We start from the raw sequence: 16,977 nt of genomic DNA, 5'->3' as shown, positions 1-16,977 counted from the left end.
CACCACTCAACTTCACTCAGGGCTTGATAAGACACAGAACTCAACTACACTCAGGGCTTGGTAAGACACACCACTCAACTACACTCAGGGCTTGGTAAGACACAGAACTCAACTACACTCAGGGCTTGGTAAGACACACCACTCAACTTTCACTCAGAGCTTGATAAGACACAGAACTCAACTACACTAAGGGCTTGGTAAGACACAGAACTCAACTACTCTCAGAGCTTGGTAAGACACAGAACTCAACTACACTCAGGGCTTGGTAAGACACAGAACTCAACTTCAGCACTCAACTACTAGAGCCACCTGAGTCAGACAAAGCACTCAACTGCAATAAGGGCACAGCACTAAACTCTCAGTCTGAAAGCCATTTTAGTCAGACACAGCGCTTAACTAGTCTCAGGGCTTGATAGTAAAACAAGAGCTGTGTAAGGAGCAGGGTGCTCTAATTTTGTCAGTGCTGGAAAGTAAACTGAACACTTTCTACAAAACAATATAAATTTAAATAAGAGGTGACATTTCACATTTTTTACCTTTAAATGGGTTTTTCAGATAGAAATCATCAGAGTACATAATTTATACATCCAAATTGATTACTATGTATGTAATGTTACATTACTAATATCTAAGTTCTGTCTCACAATTTCTGGAAGAATACCATAAACAAAATTTGCTTTTTCCTTGGCCTATTGCAACTTAAGAAATCATCAAATTGTTCAAAATTCAAATCCCTGATGTATGATGAGCAAATTTTATATGACTAACATAGTAGCCTTAAAATAAACCCAATCTTATTCTGTAAATCATGTATAATTTTATTATGATCATTTCTGTTTCTAAAATATCAAGATCACAAAAGTTCAAAAATTTGGTGATCTGTCTTTAAAACCCAATCTTACTATTCATAAGAATTGAAACAACTGGTTGGTGGTATGAAGGACTTGTTAGTTGTTACAATGCACAATACTGACATCCTTACATGTTTAATTGATGAAAATATTCTGTAGATTACCTATTCACATTTTCTTAAAGCCTGTAACCAGCCAGAACTATGTTCCAACAACTTTAAATGTCAGCCTGGAACAAGCACAAGTTAAAAATAGAGACTGGTATCCATACACTTGAAATTACATTTGAGCACTAATACAAATACAATGGCATAGACCTGGAACCAAAGTAAGTTGGAGGTAGTTTCTGTTATCCTTAACATTTAAATAAGCCTGGAACCAGATCATGTCAACTGTCCCGAAACTTCTGCAGATTTCACTGGTCCTTCAGAAATTTGGTCAACTTCTGTTGTATCAGTATTCTTCCCTACAAAACAAACAAAAAATAACATCATATTTATACTTTAAAGTGTATATAGCTATATTATCTGCTGTCTGTAGTTACATGTAAGATAATTTTTGTTTTAGTTTTGGCAAAGAATTAAAATTGTCGTAGATAATGCATGTAACTGTTTAAGATCACATGGCTGTGACCTAAATAAGACTTTTAATCCATGTGTTATGAGACAACTATGAAATACTGATCCCTATCTTTAGATCTATCAACAATATGATTTAAATCAGCTCCTTAATAGATCTGACAGGAACCGAAAGGATGTCACCTTGTGAACTTTCAATCAGCCAATCAGAGAAAATCTTTCATTTCTTGATATGAAATCATTTTTTTTAACCAAAATATATTTTCACATTTCCAGAATGAGAGGACTAAAACAGTGATACCTTTGTCTTTTTTTTAAGATAAATAACATGAAATCAACAGATTAAATATGGAAAAATGATTGAACTTAATGTGTCAAATTAATTTCTGCAACAGATAATTTTATTGGTAGGCTAAAAAAGCTTAATTGAAAAATCCTAAGCAGCTGGAAGGCAAACAAGACTTTTCAACAATCATTTGACAATCAAATCTCTATGTTAAACATAAAAAGAATGGAACTTTAATCTACTTGATCCACAAAAATCTAATGTTTCTTTGAAATCAGCTCTTTCATATCTCACATGAAGAAAGCTTGCACTGAGTTTTTATCTAATGTTCTGGCAAGTGCATGTGTAACTTTATTGGGGAAAAAAATGAAACAAAATACATGTTTTATTTTGACTTTGAAATTTATTAAGATAAATATTTTCATTAAATCCTTATCACAACTTTACATTAATCAACGTTACTCTACTGGCTAATACTATATCATTACGTTGACTAGAATTGAAAATTATTTGCCTTTGCTACTAGTATAGCCTGCCCAACTGTGTTCAAAGTGGAATGACAAAAATGTATTTCAAATGTCTAAAACCAAAAAACCAAACTGTGCAGTTTTCCCAGGCTTTAATATACTGTTGGTAGCTGATTTTTTTTTTTTTATTTTTATATTGAAAGCCCTTAAAGTTTGTACTGTGCCAAATCCAAAGACTTCCAAATATGGTGTCTGGAGTTTAAACAATGCTTCTACATTAATATGACCAAATGATCTAGTTTATGACCTATATCTAAACTTCACTTAAAACTTATCAATTAGTGACTGTAAATCATGATTACTGCTATTAAATATAGACTCTAGCCTTACAAGAGCATTTACAAGACTTTCCTATCATCTAAAAACCAGTCACCTTGAAACATAATCTTGAAAGTTTGAGAACAAACATGACACAAAATAATGACTACTGTTATGGCAGGATCCAGATTTCCTTTGTTGGAGACAATGAAGACAGACAGATGAAAAAATTAAAATTATGCGCATAATTTCCATACAGCCCTCTATCAATATGATACCAAGCACCATCAATTTAGTTTTTGTTCTTTTTGACTTATTGTCCAGATTTCTTTGGATAGATAGACTGACAGTCAGTCAGACAGACAGACAGACAGACAGACAGACAGACAGAGATAGACAGAAAGGTGAAAAACTCAAAATGACAAGCATTATCTCTCTCTGGATCTTTATCTTACATACCAAGTATCATCAACCAAACGTGTTTACTTTTTGAGTTATCCCAGGATCAAATTTGTTCAGTTTTCATTGGTTTTCATCATAACCGATCATATCATATTATATCATATCATATCATCTCATATCATATCATATCATATCATATCACCATAATCATTTTTATCATTACCGTATTACTGACAAAATATTAGAAGTGTCATGTTTATCCATTTAAACAGGTACAGTCGGTTTTAAGCTATAAACCAGTAAGGCAACTCAATAACCGGAAACAAAGGTTAGTATTAGACATAGTGGCGATTTTTAAAAAAAATATTCTGAACATGACATTCTATTTGTATTTCAGTTCTTTTCTCCGACTGCATCTGATCATGTACATCTTAACGGAAAATAATTACTTTGTAATTGAACTTCTATTGTCATCATTGTTGAGTACCACAAAATACGAAATAAATTACATATCTTGTCATGAAGAAACATAAACCCTTCAAAAGTTATCCAGCAGAAACCAGTAATTTCGCAAAAGAACATTGCTTTAAATGAGGCAAAACTCTTTCAAAAATATATATATATATATATATATATATATAGGCCTGGCAACACATGGCTACATTTATTGCTACATTTTCTTTACTCTTACCTAGTCGATTTCATGTTCAATGCAGAACTGAATAACATCAATACATACTAACTTGTTTGAAGTCAACCCATGCAAATAACTTGTTCCATTCTAAATCTATTTCCCATTAACCTGGGTATGCAAATGTCCATTTACTAAGCTTACACATCCACACACAATAGCCAGGTTCTATATAGACTTCTTTACATTCAGCATGATATGGTTTAAAGAAGTAAGTGATCAATAAGAGGTAAGTTCTGTAAGGGCTTGCAGGCAAGTGTTATCAGGCACTTATGATAACAGAAAAACTGGAATAACTTAGCTATGTACATTACTTTTAGAGGTAATCCGAAATTAAGACCACCTGCCCCACTATTTTGGGCTTAATTTATAGAGAAAAACTGTGTAGCAATTCAGGAAATTTCAAAAATGTTTAAAAACGGTCTTAGACATGATTGTGTGAATTTTATTCATGTATATGATCACATCACCTGTCATTTCTTTTAAGAAACAAGCCAAAAAGCAGTTCAATTTTTTTCTAGAAGTTAGATCAGATTTATATATTTAGCAGCAGTTAGGAATATTTTTTGAAATCAGGAAAAATAGAGGTTATTTTGGATTTGGAAATCAGGCCTTATATCAGCCCCTGGTAAAAGAGTGGAAATGATGTATTTATTCAATCACAATTGGATTCTAACTATTTATTCCTCTTTAAATAAGACAACATCTGGCACATTAATACTTGTGTATATATATTTTTTTTTTACATTGATCATGATTGTAACTTTGATCTTAATTAAACACTCTTAACCAATTAAGCAAACACATAAAAGATAAAAAAAATAGTGCTAAAACTCATGGTTGCATGGTGATCACCTTAAGTCATTGCTACCATATTTTATACCCCTAGCGCTGCTTTTAAATTAGTGGCAGAAAACAGAACAGGGTAGGGTGGGTGTTGGGGTGGGGGGGGGGTGGCTGACATGTAGGACAGAGTGGGAGAATTAGATAAAGTCAACAGAAGAAAAACATGAATTTTGTCACCAGCAATACTTATAGTGTTAAGCATTAGACATAGCATTTTGCAAAATTAAAGTAAATTTCAATATAATATTGTCAAGATCCCTCAGGTAGGTGGAAAATTTTCTTTTTAATTTGTGATTTTTTTGTTTTTGTTTTTTCAGAAAAAGGGTAAAAAGTGTATTGAATAGCTGAATTTCAACCCTAAATATCATTAAATTAGGACCTTAAATCATACAGGTAAGTCTACCCAAAAACCACTTAAAGAGAGTCCGTCATAACTGACCAGCATTCAATCATTTCATTCCATTTTCCCTTGACCTATCTTTACAACACAAGTTTTACTGACATACAATTAGTAATCATTCTTACAGATAAGTAAAATAACTACTACTTACTGAATCTCTTCACGGAGAAATTTGCAATTATTTCGCTTTGAATCCTATTGATTGATTCTATCAATGGTACAAGTTTGAACATATCTATCAGCAACAGCATGTGATTACTGGGATGATTTCTCTTCATTTCAAATGCAAGAGTATCCAGTAAATGCGAGTAAAGTTGATTAACTTTATCCTTATCTTCTATCTCTAAACCAGCTAGAAAAATATATAACAATATAGTAACATTTATTAGAAACTAAATACTTAACAGCTGCATAATGAGTTTTCTAGCTAGAAAAATAAACAAGAAGGCCATGATGGCCCTAAAATCGCTCACCTGTATATAATCCCCTGGGCCAAGGCCAATTTTGACCCTAAGGCTTTTATTTGAACAAACTTTGTAGACACCCCCTAGAGGATGTTTCATGCTTAATATCTTAGCTGTAGCTATTTGGCTTTTTTAAAAGAAGGTTTTTTAAGTTTTTATTTTATACATATAAGGAAAATCAATGACCCCCCGGGGCAGGGCCAATTTTCCCCAGGGTATTTATTTGAACAAACATGGTAGACACTGATTAGATGATGTTTCATGTCAAATATTTAAGCTCTAGCTCTTTCGGTTTTCTAAAAGAAGATATTTTAAGTTTTTTCTTTTGGTTGCCATGGCAACCAGAGTTCTGCTTGGAATTAAATTCTTTGAACAATTTTTAAAGTTGACTACCAAAGTCCTGTGAAGTTTGGATGACATTGGCTTAGCAATTTATGAGGAGATGTTGTAAAGATAAAGTTTATGGACGGACAGACGCTGGAGGGACGCTGGACGAAAAGCGATCACAAAATCTCACCATGTCACTTTGTGACAGGTGAGCTAAAAAATATAGAAACATTTATACAACTAAATAGTTAAAAAGCTCAAAGAAGAGGAAAAAGCTATAAAAAGTAGAAACTAATTCTTATCAAAATATTAATGCTTTTATAAAAATAAGGAGGTTGTTCATTATGAAGGGTTATTACAGGATTATATTGATTATCAACCTGTTTTTGACTTGAGTGAATTTTGCATCAATATAATGCCACAAGGTTCAGATGCTAAAAAGTGTGACCTATTGTAGTAAATTCTATAAAATATACATGTATATATAAATACTAGATGATGTAAATCTCACAATTACCAATTTATTACATTTATATACCTCATTGTTTTAGAACAATACAGTATAAAACAAAACAGTACAGTGTCGAAAGTTAGCAAAATTTAATTTAAAATTCAAGACATTTCCCTTGGGGAAATATAAGCGAATCATGCAGAGGTTGATGACAGGTTGGTTGATATTTAAGCTAGAGGAAATTTTAGCGATTTTCATCAATTCGTGAAATTTGCCAGTAATTCCGCCGTAACTTAACCACTTTAACACATAATGTCATCATGTCTGCATATGAATAATATCAGTCCTAACATACTCTTACACAATACATATTTTCTCTCTGTCAGGTCCTATTTTCTCTGTCAGGTCATATTTTCTCTGTCAGGTTATAAAGTTTTTCTGTCAGGTCACATTTTCTCTCTGCCAGGTCATAATATCTCGATAAGGTCATATTTTCTCTCTGTCAGTGTAAGGTTATATTTTCTCTCTAAAAGGTCATATTTTCTCTCTGTCAGGTCAAATTTCTCTGTCAGGTTATATTTTCTCTCTGTCAGGTCATATTTTCTCTCTGTCAGGTCATAATTTCTCTGTCAGGTCACATTTATTCTGCCAGGTCACATTTATTCTGCCAGGTCATATTTTCTCTGTCAAGTCATATTTCTCTGTCAGGTTATATTTTCTCTCTGTCAGGTCAAATTTTCTCTGTCAGGTTATATTTTCTCTCTGTCAGGTCATATTTTCTCTTTGTAAGGTCATAATTTCTCTGTCAGGTCACATTTATTCTGTCAGGTCATATTCTCTCTGTCAGGTCATATTTTCTCTATCAGGTCAAATTTCTCTGTCAGGTCACATTTTCCCTCTGTCAGGTCAGATTTTCTCTGTTAGGTCAGATTTTTTCTCTGTCAAAAATCTGGAAACAAAGTGATCCCTCGGAAGCATTAATCACAACAAAATTAAAAGAGAACTGCAGACTCGGTTTGATTGAGTCATATTTTCTCTATCAGGTCATATTTGCTCTGTTAGGTCATATTTTTTCTCTGTCAGGTCATATTTTCTCTCTTTCAAGTCATATTTGTGTATGTGATATAAGCTGTTAATGTAGAAAGTTATAAACAAGTATAAAATAAATTCAATTTATTGCATGGGTGGCTTCAAACTATTCTTTACTTTCATCCATGATGAAGCTTTGGAAAGTTCTAGCAAAGGTACGGCATAAAGTAAATGAATCGATTTCCAGACTGAGTGACATTAACCTTGACACTAGTTACCTCAAACCCCTTCTAAGGTATAAACTAGAACTCTGCGAGTCGGATGTGTCGCCTTGTGAACAATATAGTTTAAGAGAAATGGCCAGGACAAAAATGAAATTTGAAAATCAACAAAGGGCAATAACTCAAAAAATAAGAAATGCAGATCAGCAGTTTCTGTGCACTGCACTTCTTATCAATAAGATCTATCATCCTATTAAGTTTCAAGTCTAAAGCTTTTATAATTTATGAGAAATGGCCTGGACAAAAATAAAGTATGAAAATTAACAAAGGGCAATAACTCAAAAAATAAGAAATGCAGAGTACCAGTTCTTGGGCACTGCAATTCTTCTTAATGAGATCTATCATCCTATGAAGTTTTATGTCCATAGCTTTTATACTTTAGGAGAAATGGCCTGGACAAAAATAAAGTATGAAAATTAACAAAGGGCAATAACTCAAAAAATAAGAAATGCAGAGTACCAGTTCTTGTGCACTGCACTTCTTCTTAATGAGATCTATCATCCTATGAAGTTTCAAGTCCATAGCTTTTATACTTTAGGAGAAATGGCCTGGACAAAAATAAAGTATGAAAATTAACAAAGGGCAATAACTCAAAAAGTAAGAAATGCAGAGTACCAGTTCTTGAGCACTGCACTTCTTCTTTTTGAGATCTATCATCCTATGAAGTTTTATGTCCATAGCTTTTATACTTTAGGAGAAATGGCCTTGACAAAAATAAAGTATGAAAATTAACAAAGGGCAATAACTCAAACAAGAGGGCCATGATGACCCTGAGGTCGCTCACCTGTATATAGGCCCCTGGTGCGGGGCCAGTTTAAACCCAAGGGCTTTTATTTGAACAAACTTGGAAGACACCCATTAGAAGATGTTTCATGATGTTAAGTTTTTACTACACACATATAATGAAAAACAATGACCTTACCACCCCCACCCCCCGGCAGGGCCAATTTTAATCCAAAACTTGGTAGACACCCATAAGAAGATGTTTCATGCTGAACATCTAAGCTCTAGCTCATTGGGTTCTTTAAAAGAAGATTTTTTAAAGTTTTTACTATACACATATAGTTAAATACAATGACACCCCTGGGGCGGGACCAGTTTTGACCCCAGGGCTTTTATTTGAACAAACTTTGTAGACACTTAATAGAAGAAGTTTCATGCTTAATATCTAAACTCTAGCTATTTGGGTTTTTCAAAGAAGTTTTTGCTATACACATATAAGGAAAATCAATGACCCCCGGGGCGGGGCCAATTTTGACCCCAGGGCTTTTATTTGAACGAACTTTGTAGACACTCACTAGAAGATGTTTCATGCTTAATATCTGCTTAATATCTAAACTCTAGCTATTTGGGTTTTTTCAAAGACGATTTTTTAAGTTTTTGCTATACACATATAAGGAAAATCAATGACCCCCGAGGCGGGGCCAATTTTGACCCCAGGGCTTTTATTTGAACAAACTTGGTAGACACCTATTAGAACATGTTTGATGCTAAATATCTTAGCTCTAGCTCTTTGAGTTCTTTAAAAGAAGATTTTTTAAGTTGTTACTATATGCATATATGGAAAATCAATGACCCCTGGGGCGGGGCCAATTTTGACCCCAGGGCTTTTATTTGACAAACTTGGTAGACACCCATAAGAAGATGTTTCATGGTAAACATCTAAGCTCTAGCTCAATTGGGCTTTTTAAAAGAAGATTTTTTTCAGTTTTTACTATACACAAATAGTTAAAAACAATGACACCCCTGGGGCGGGGCCAGTTTTGACCCCAGGGCTTTTATTTGAACAAACTTTGTAGACACTTACTAGAAGATGTTTCATGCTTAATATCTAAACTCTAGCTATTTGGGTTTTTTCAAAGAAGATTTTAAGTTTTTGCTATACACATATAAGAAAAATCAATGACCCCCGGGGCGGGGCCAATTTTGACCCCAGGTCTTTTATTTGAACAAACTTTGTAGACACTCACTAGAAGATGTTTCATGCTTAATATCTAAACTCTAGCTATTTGGGTTTTTTCAAAGAAGATTTTTTAAGCTTTTGCTATACACATATAAGGAAAATCAATGACCCCCGGGGCCGGGCCAATTTTGACCCCAGGGCTTTTATTTGAACAATCTTGGTAGACACCTATTAGAACATGTTTGATGCTAAATATCTTAGCTCTAGCTCTTTGAGTTCTTTAAAAGAAGATTTTTTAAGTTTTTACTAAATGCATATAGGGAAAATCAATGACCCCCTGGGGCGGGGCCAATTTTGACCCCAGGGCTTTTATTTGAACAAACTTGGTAGACACTCATTAGAACATGTTTCATGCTAAATATCTTAGCTCTAGCTCTTTGGGTTCTTTAAAAGAAGATTTTTTAAGTTTTTACTATATGCATATAGGGAAAATCAATGACCCCCTGGGGCGGGGCCAATTTTGACCCCAGGGCTTTTATTTGAACAAACTTGGTAGACACTTACTAGAAGATGTTTCATGCCAAATATCTAAGCTCTAGCTCTTAGGGTTTTTTAAAAGAAGATATTTAAAGTTTTTTCTTTCGGTTGCTAGAACATGTTTCATGCTAAATATCTTAGCTCTAGCTCTTTGGGTTCTTTAAAAGAAGATTTTTTAAGTTTTTACTATATGCATATAGGGAAAATCAATGACCCCCTGGGGCGGGGCCAATTTTGACCCCAGGGCTTTTATTTGAACAAACTTGGTAGACACTTACTAGAAGATGTTTCATGCCAAATATCTAAGCTCTAGCTCTTAGGGTTTTTTAAAAGAAGATATTTAAAGTTTTTTCTTTCGGTTGCCATGGCAACCAGAGTTCTGCATGGAATTAAATTCTTTGAACAATTTTTAAAGGTGACCACCAAAGGAACATTCCTGTGAAGTTTGGATGAAATTGGCTTAGTGGTTTATGAGGAGATGTCATTTAAAGTAAAAGTTTACGGACGACGGACGGACGGACGGACGCCGGACGAAAAGCAATCACAAAAGCTCACCCTGTCACTTTGTGACAGGTGAGCTAAAAATAAGAAATGCAGAGTACCAGTTCTTGTGCACTGCACTTCTTCTTAATGAGATGTATCACCCTATGAAGTTTCAAGTCCATAGCTTTTATACTTTAGGAGAAATGGCCTGGACAAAAATAAAGTATGAAAATAAACAAAGGGCAATAACTCAAAAAATAAGAAGTGCAGAGTACCGGTTCTTGTGCACTGCACTTCGGGTCATTATAAGAAGCAGGCATACCAAGTTTGAAGTCAATCCGACTTATAATGACTGACTTATGCTCCGGACAAGCTTTAGGATACGCCGACAACGACGCCGACAACGATGCCGACAACGACGCCGATGACAATAACGACACCGACACCGCCGACAAAAGTAACCCCTATATGTCGCCTTTTTCAAGGCGACACAAAAAGTAGCATAATCTATTAGAAGTGTTAGTGACCTTGACCATCATAATATCAAACCCCAAATAACAGGTATCCATTAGGTATAACTGTATATCAATAATCTGTAAGTTTAAGAATATATCGTTTTTTTGTCCTTGGACATCCTTGACCTCATTGAATTTAGTGCTTCATGTAAAGAATTTATGTGAAACTTTGTAATAATGGTCAGTGAATAGATATATATGACAAAAATAGAATATAAGATTCTGAGCAATGCAAGTGACCTCTTTCTTACAACTGAGCCAATTCTGAACATAGAAGCATTATTTGTATAAACTTAACTTTATGTACAAACTTAGTAGAAGTCTACTAAGTAAATAAGTAAAGTTATACAATTAAATTAATTAAGCCTATACAATTATAGTTTCTTACAAGATTTTTGAAATTATCAGGATTTTTTCCAGGATTTTGGGAACATGACCCATACCCATGGAATTGGGAACTTCAGCGATGTTTTGTTAAAAATTAGGAAAAAATGCATAAATCAAATTTTGCAAAGATTAAATGAATGCAAAGAATCAATGTCTAAGATGGCATCTTCAAACATTTAAGCATCATAACAGTGAAGAGGCCCTTACATTTTCAAAGATTCTAGAATTTGTTATTCAATATTTTTATTTTGTAACTTTCAATTGGGAATTTTTTAATGTGGATTGAGAAAATAACGTACTATTTTCAATTGGGAATATGACCGAATATCGACTATAAAATAAGCCAAAAAAATCCCTGAAATATTATTCTGCCACCAAAGACTAGGCCAACCTAGCATTTTCTAGTTCAAGTGACAACTACAGCCACATTAAGTATATTTAGGCCTCCTTTTACCAGTTCGAGCTGCAAAGTTGACACATGACCATAACAGTATTTGGTGTGATTTTAAACTCACAAGGAAGAAGAAAACAAAAGAACCGTACTTGTTGTAGTTAGTCTAACAGCTGAGAACAAAGCTGTCTCTAGATCTGTGACCTCTAGTTTATTGTACGACTCAGCAAAAACCATGATAGTGTCAACCATTTCATCATTGAGAATTTTCCTCATGGCCTCTGCAGAATAAATCTCCCCAGAAGGAAGTATCCAGAAACTTCGTCCATTTTGAAAATACTCTGCATATGACAGCTGAAATGTTAATAAAACCTTTTTTATTTCAATGAAAGCATGAATAATCTAAAGATAGTATGAATATTTCTTTAAATATCTACATTTGTTTTCAAAAGTTTTTTGGGTTTTTTTTTAACAAGAGCTATTCCACCATCGTTTAATACCGACGGTTGATTAACATGTTAATGTTAGTATTGTTCAAGACTCGGCCGTGGGTATCCAACAATGTATTTCACAGACAGTAAATTTGACTTCTCTCAGTGCTTGATAGTAACTTTAAAACCACACAAGGATTTCCTAAATTTACAAAAAATTGAAAATATCAGACAATATGTATGCTAGAGTTATGTGTCTTTGTCAGTGACCCATAATAATAATACTTTAGTTAAGTTTGAGGTTTCAACAGTGGTTAACCCTTTACCGAAAGTGATTAGACTGTGCCACCAGTATAGAGCCCAGCCAGACTGTATCAAGATAATAGTAAAAGCACAATTTTGATATTGAAATCCCTAATGACTGTTTAAAATTAAAAGCAGGGAAAATCCTTTTCACAAATTTAGTATATTTAGGATTTATCAGATATGAAGATGTATGCACAAAAAATGTTAATAGATAAAACAAGAACATGTTTGGTATACACAACTGCTGCCCATCCATGGTATGTTCCTTCCAAGTATATAAAATATCAGTCAATAAATAAAGGCTGTATAAGCATTTATAGAAATCTATTATTCACACAATTGACATTGACTCTTTACTCCATTCAAAGAAAGAAAACCACACCAGTTATGTTCCTACCAAATATATGAAAGACATCAATTTAAAAAGGAAAGTTGTATACATAGAAGTGTAAATATCTATTCTAGCACTGGTTACCTTGACCCTACTGAACCCTTACCCCACCCAAAGGTAGAAGACTAAGTTATGTTCTTCCTATCTGTCAATAAAAGTTAGGGGACCATTAAAGGTACCAGATATGGAAGATATTTTTATCTATTATATTTATATTTATTATAGTTATGTAACTTGCCAAGATCATGTATTTTGTATTTTAATTAGTGTGTAAATTATGAAGCCACTGGTACAGGTAGAACACTAGTGCTGGTAACAGCTTTTTTCAGCTTCTTAAAAATTATTTCCTATTGGTTTTTAAAAGGCCATTTGTTAACATGTCAGTGTCCTATATATGCTTTAATATACAAGAGGACAAAATAATCTACCAGTGTCACAATTATAAACCCAGTCCTTGATTCAGCTGTCATCTACATCAATATTGTCCTCTATAACTGACACATTTATCACAAAGTAACGAGAACACAGTTCTTTCTGTCACACAAAGTGCACTGAATGTAAATACTTTATTGGCAAATCACACTGATCATCTATTTTTATTCGAAGGATTTGCCTTTCTGTAGAAATCTATACCATTCAGAAATTTCAGAGATCAAAATACAAAACTGGTTAGAAAGCACCAACTATACAGACTTGACAACTGTCTCCATGCAGATGTCATCTGTTTCTAGTATTTATATTGTCATGACAACAAGATAAAGGTGATAATTATATCTTACAGTCCACATATCATAGTATGATCGTTTCACAAGTTTCTCTCTGTCTTCTTTACATAGATCAAGGAAACCAGGAACACTTTCACAAAACCCTGAAATAAAAAAAAATCATTTATACAAGTGACTGTCTATTGTCACAAAAACATGTCTTCTGCCAATATTATGTATGCAGAAAAACAACAACAAAATTCTGCCAAAATATGATCAAATCCAAACAGTATGCACCAGGAGTACGTGTCATTGATAGTTCTAAATCTGAAATCAGTCTTAGGACCAAAACTGAGACAATTTGCGTTTCAAAAAAAAAAAATGTCCCAACATATGACTCCTAAGTTATAGCTCTTAACAGTATTAACTTAAGTCCTAAAGTTTGTTGTATGTCCTATGACTTAGGATACACTTACGACTTCCTATGAAACGCCGCCAAAGGCACTTCAAGACAATCATATGGATGGAATTAAATTAATTCTGACCAATAAATACCTAACTTTCCAACATTAAATAGATAATAGCATCTTTGAAGTCAAAGAAAAAGCATTTATGTCAAACAAATTCAAGAAATGTAATGTAACCTTGAATACCATGGTATGTCACTTCCTGCAATCATGTTCTCTCATATGCATGTTTCACACCACCAACTTAATCACATTTTCATGTGGTTGAAAGACCCCCATTAAGTACCCATTTTGACAGAAAGACAATACTTGGAGGTGTTTTTGTCTACAAAAATGCTGGAAAGATTGTTGACCGCACGAAGGATATAACATAAATTGTTCTACCTCTGATGCTCGAACACAGATTGCTTGATTAGAAATATAGTGAAAATCACATCTTTTTGGTCAAGCCCAAAAAAATCAACAAAAGTTGCTAAAATCCACTGATCACAGGCAATTTCCTTATTAGACCTTAGACTTACATGGACAAGGGTTTTAGTAAAAGTATAACTTAATAGGAGTCATCTACTAGCCACAGGCAATGTCCCTTTAAAGTTAAGCTTCATAATTCTCAAGTTATTGATCACATAAGTTTTTGACTGGACAAGGATTTTACACAGCATCACTGGACATTGACCTTTAACCTAATAACCTTAAAATGCTTATAGAGCATACACTGTCAATGGGGAATGTCTGTACCAAGTTACATAAACCACAACTTTTACATTCTCAAGTAACCTGATCAGAAAAGAATAACAGGAAAATATGCACACTAACACCAACCACCTCTAGGTATGCTACCTACTTTTTAAGATAGTGTAAAAAAAATGAGAAAACAGGCCAGGGTGACTATATGACAGCTCTCTAGCATGAATGTGACAAATGAAATGGGCCAAATCTGGATTTTCAGCTAGATTTTGAGGCTCAAAACTGGAATTTTTTATTGACTAGAATTTCAATGGGTGTTTGGCACATTTGGTTCAAAGAATCTATATTACCCTCAAAATCATTAAATGATTATACTTTTTATGATTTTTTTGTTGATCAATATTAATTTATTTCACCAAAAAATAAATAAATAGATAAATAAATAAGTGTAGTCATACAGGCTATTTCTAAAACAGTCATATTTTCACATTTCATTATTTTCAGTTTGAATAATTATACCTGTCTTTTCAGTCATACAATAATTGGCTAATAATTTAAATCACAAGCTATTTGAAAACGTGCAACAACTATTCATGAACATAAGACTCTGACAGTTAAATAACGTTACATAAATAGAAGACTCAAAATAAATGCAAGAATCGTTCCGTTAAATCCACATTTTTGCCTCAATAATTGTGTAATTCCTAAACAAAACAAAAAAATTACCCACTCACTAAAAATAGGTTAATTAGACATGGTTTTGCTGCATCTCAAACAGGTTTTTGAATGATCCACTTTAAATGATTCTGCTCACCTTTAATCTTTATCAGTGCGGCACTTATCAAAGAAAATCAAAGGTTGAGCCAAATTCATACATGTAAATTAACAGGGTTGTTTTGATGACGTAGCATGTAATACCTACTGCCAAATTATAAAAGAGGTCAATTGACTGACACACGACACGTGTTGAGTTAAACATATGGGAATAACTTTGGGTGATGGAACTGTTTATTACGTCACCTTGCTGTCAATTAGCGACTCAAAATTTAATCCGCTATAATTTTAGGATATGGACAGATAGTCAGATAACAATCAATGCCGGGAGGCCTAGTTTACATTTTAGATACAGGTGCTGTGTTTGATTTTTTTTATGTTGATTTTTTTTTTTTTGTAAATATCAGGAATTCAAGCAGTAATATCGGGAATTGGGATCAGTGTCGAAATAATGGGATTTTTTAAATCCCGCCAGGATATCACATGTACTAGTATGCTCTAGTTATTAAGTATAGTCAAACTAAAAACAAACAAAAAATTACCAAGAATTCTTTCATTTAGACCAGATATTCCTTGCATCAATTTTTCATAAATTGCAGCACAATGTTCATCACTGTCAGTTAATATCTGTATGTGAATCTGAAATAGATAATTGAAGCAATGCCTTTAGTAAGTGGGTATGGCTAGGCGGGGATATGGTAGGGTAATGTAGGGTTAAGAGAGGTAAGGCAAAGGAAAGTGAGATAAAGTAAGGTATGAGAGGGAAAGGCACTTTGAAAGCTTCTTTGAACAGAGACAGACTTGGTTTGGTTTAAATATATTTATTTAAGCTTGATTGCGAAACATGTTCTTTCAACTTATATCAATCACTTTCAAGTCCGCTTCCTGGAACTAACCAGTACTGGTCTTATGAAGAAACATGATGGTGACCCGATTAGGGCTCAAATCCATAATCCCTGTGTTCAGAGGCAGAAACTTTAATCACTTGGGCACCACTCCCCTCAGAGACAGAGTATAGTAAATATCAAACAAAGCTCAGCTTAACAAGAGGGCCACAAACTGCTTTTCGATTACATTCCCGCAACACAAACAAACAATACTCGTATTTTAATACCAAAAATACTAAAATTCATTATTGTTTAAATAAATAAATCAAGTTTACCTGCCCTTGTTTGAAGAGGCGGATTTTCTCTCTGTGTTCTGGTTTGAAGCGGTTTAATATTTTCATTGCCAAGTTCATACAATTTATTGTCGCTAAAATCTCTTCATCACTCTTTGTTTCTTTGACTTCTATGTTTTCTTGACTTACTGTGCTTGATACAACACTGTCAGATATTAAAGAATTATTCAATGCCATTTGTTTGACAGTGTTTATGAATGTCCTTGCACACAAGCCTTGATTAGATACAGACACTGGCTTCTTATAAGTGGATTCATTCTGCCCATTGTATGGAGCCATTTCATTCTTCAATCCTTGCCGAATGTTGGAGTAAGCAGAATTGTGATTAGCTGCCATGTTTTGAGGTTGAATTTGACTTGATGGCACAGGCTCTTTTGGCAGTTGAACGGGATGAATGTCATGGTTACAAGAGATCTCTAAAGATGGGATT

At 33.8% G+C, this 16,977-nt stretch overlaps 1 protein-coding gene across 1 annotated transcript in view; it reads right to left on the bottom strand.

Moving 5' to 3' along the window:
- Nucleotides 1–4,982: 4,982 nt before the first annotated feature.
- The window catches only part of LOC132748201 (uncharacterized), a 36,904-nt gene continuing 24,909 nt past the window's right edge, over nt 4,983–16,977 (bottom strand). The window contains 5 exon segments of the mRNA XM_060737762.1: nt 4,983–5,191; nt 11,760–11,961; nt 13,515–13,603; nt 15,910–16,006; nt 16,530–16,977. Of these exon segments, the coding sequence (XP_060593745.1) occupies nt 4,983–5,191; nt 11,760–11,961; nt 13,515–13,603; nt 15,910–16,006; nt 16,530–16,977 (1,045 nt within the window).

The sequence above is a fragment of the Ruditapes philippinarum genome, unplaced genomic scaffold, assembly GCF_026571515.1.
Source record: "Ruditapes philippinarum isolate M1 unplaced genomic scaffold, ASM2657151v2 ctg5599_1_1_1_1, whole genome shotgun sequence".
Taxonomy (NCBI): domain Eukaryota; kingdom Metazoa; phylum Mollusca; class Bivalvia; order Venerida; family Veneridae; genus Ruditapes; species Ruditapes philippinarum.
Note: the sequence above shows the minus strand (reverse complement) of the source record. Positions and strands in the feature narration are given on the sequence as shown.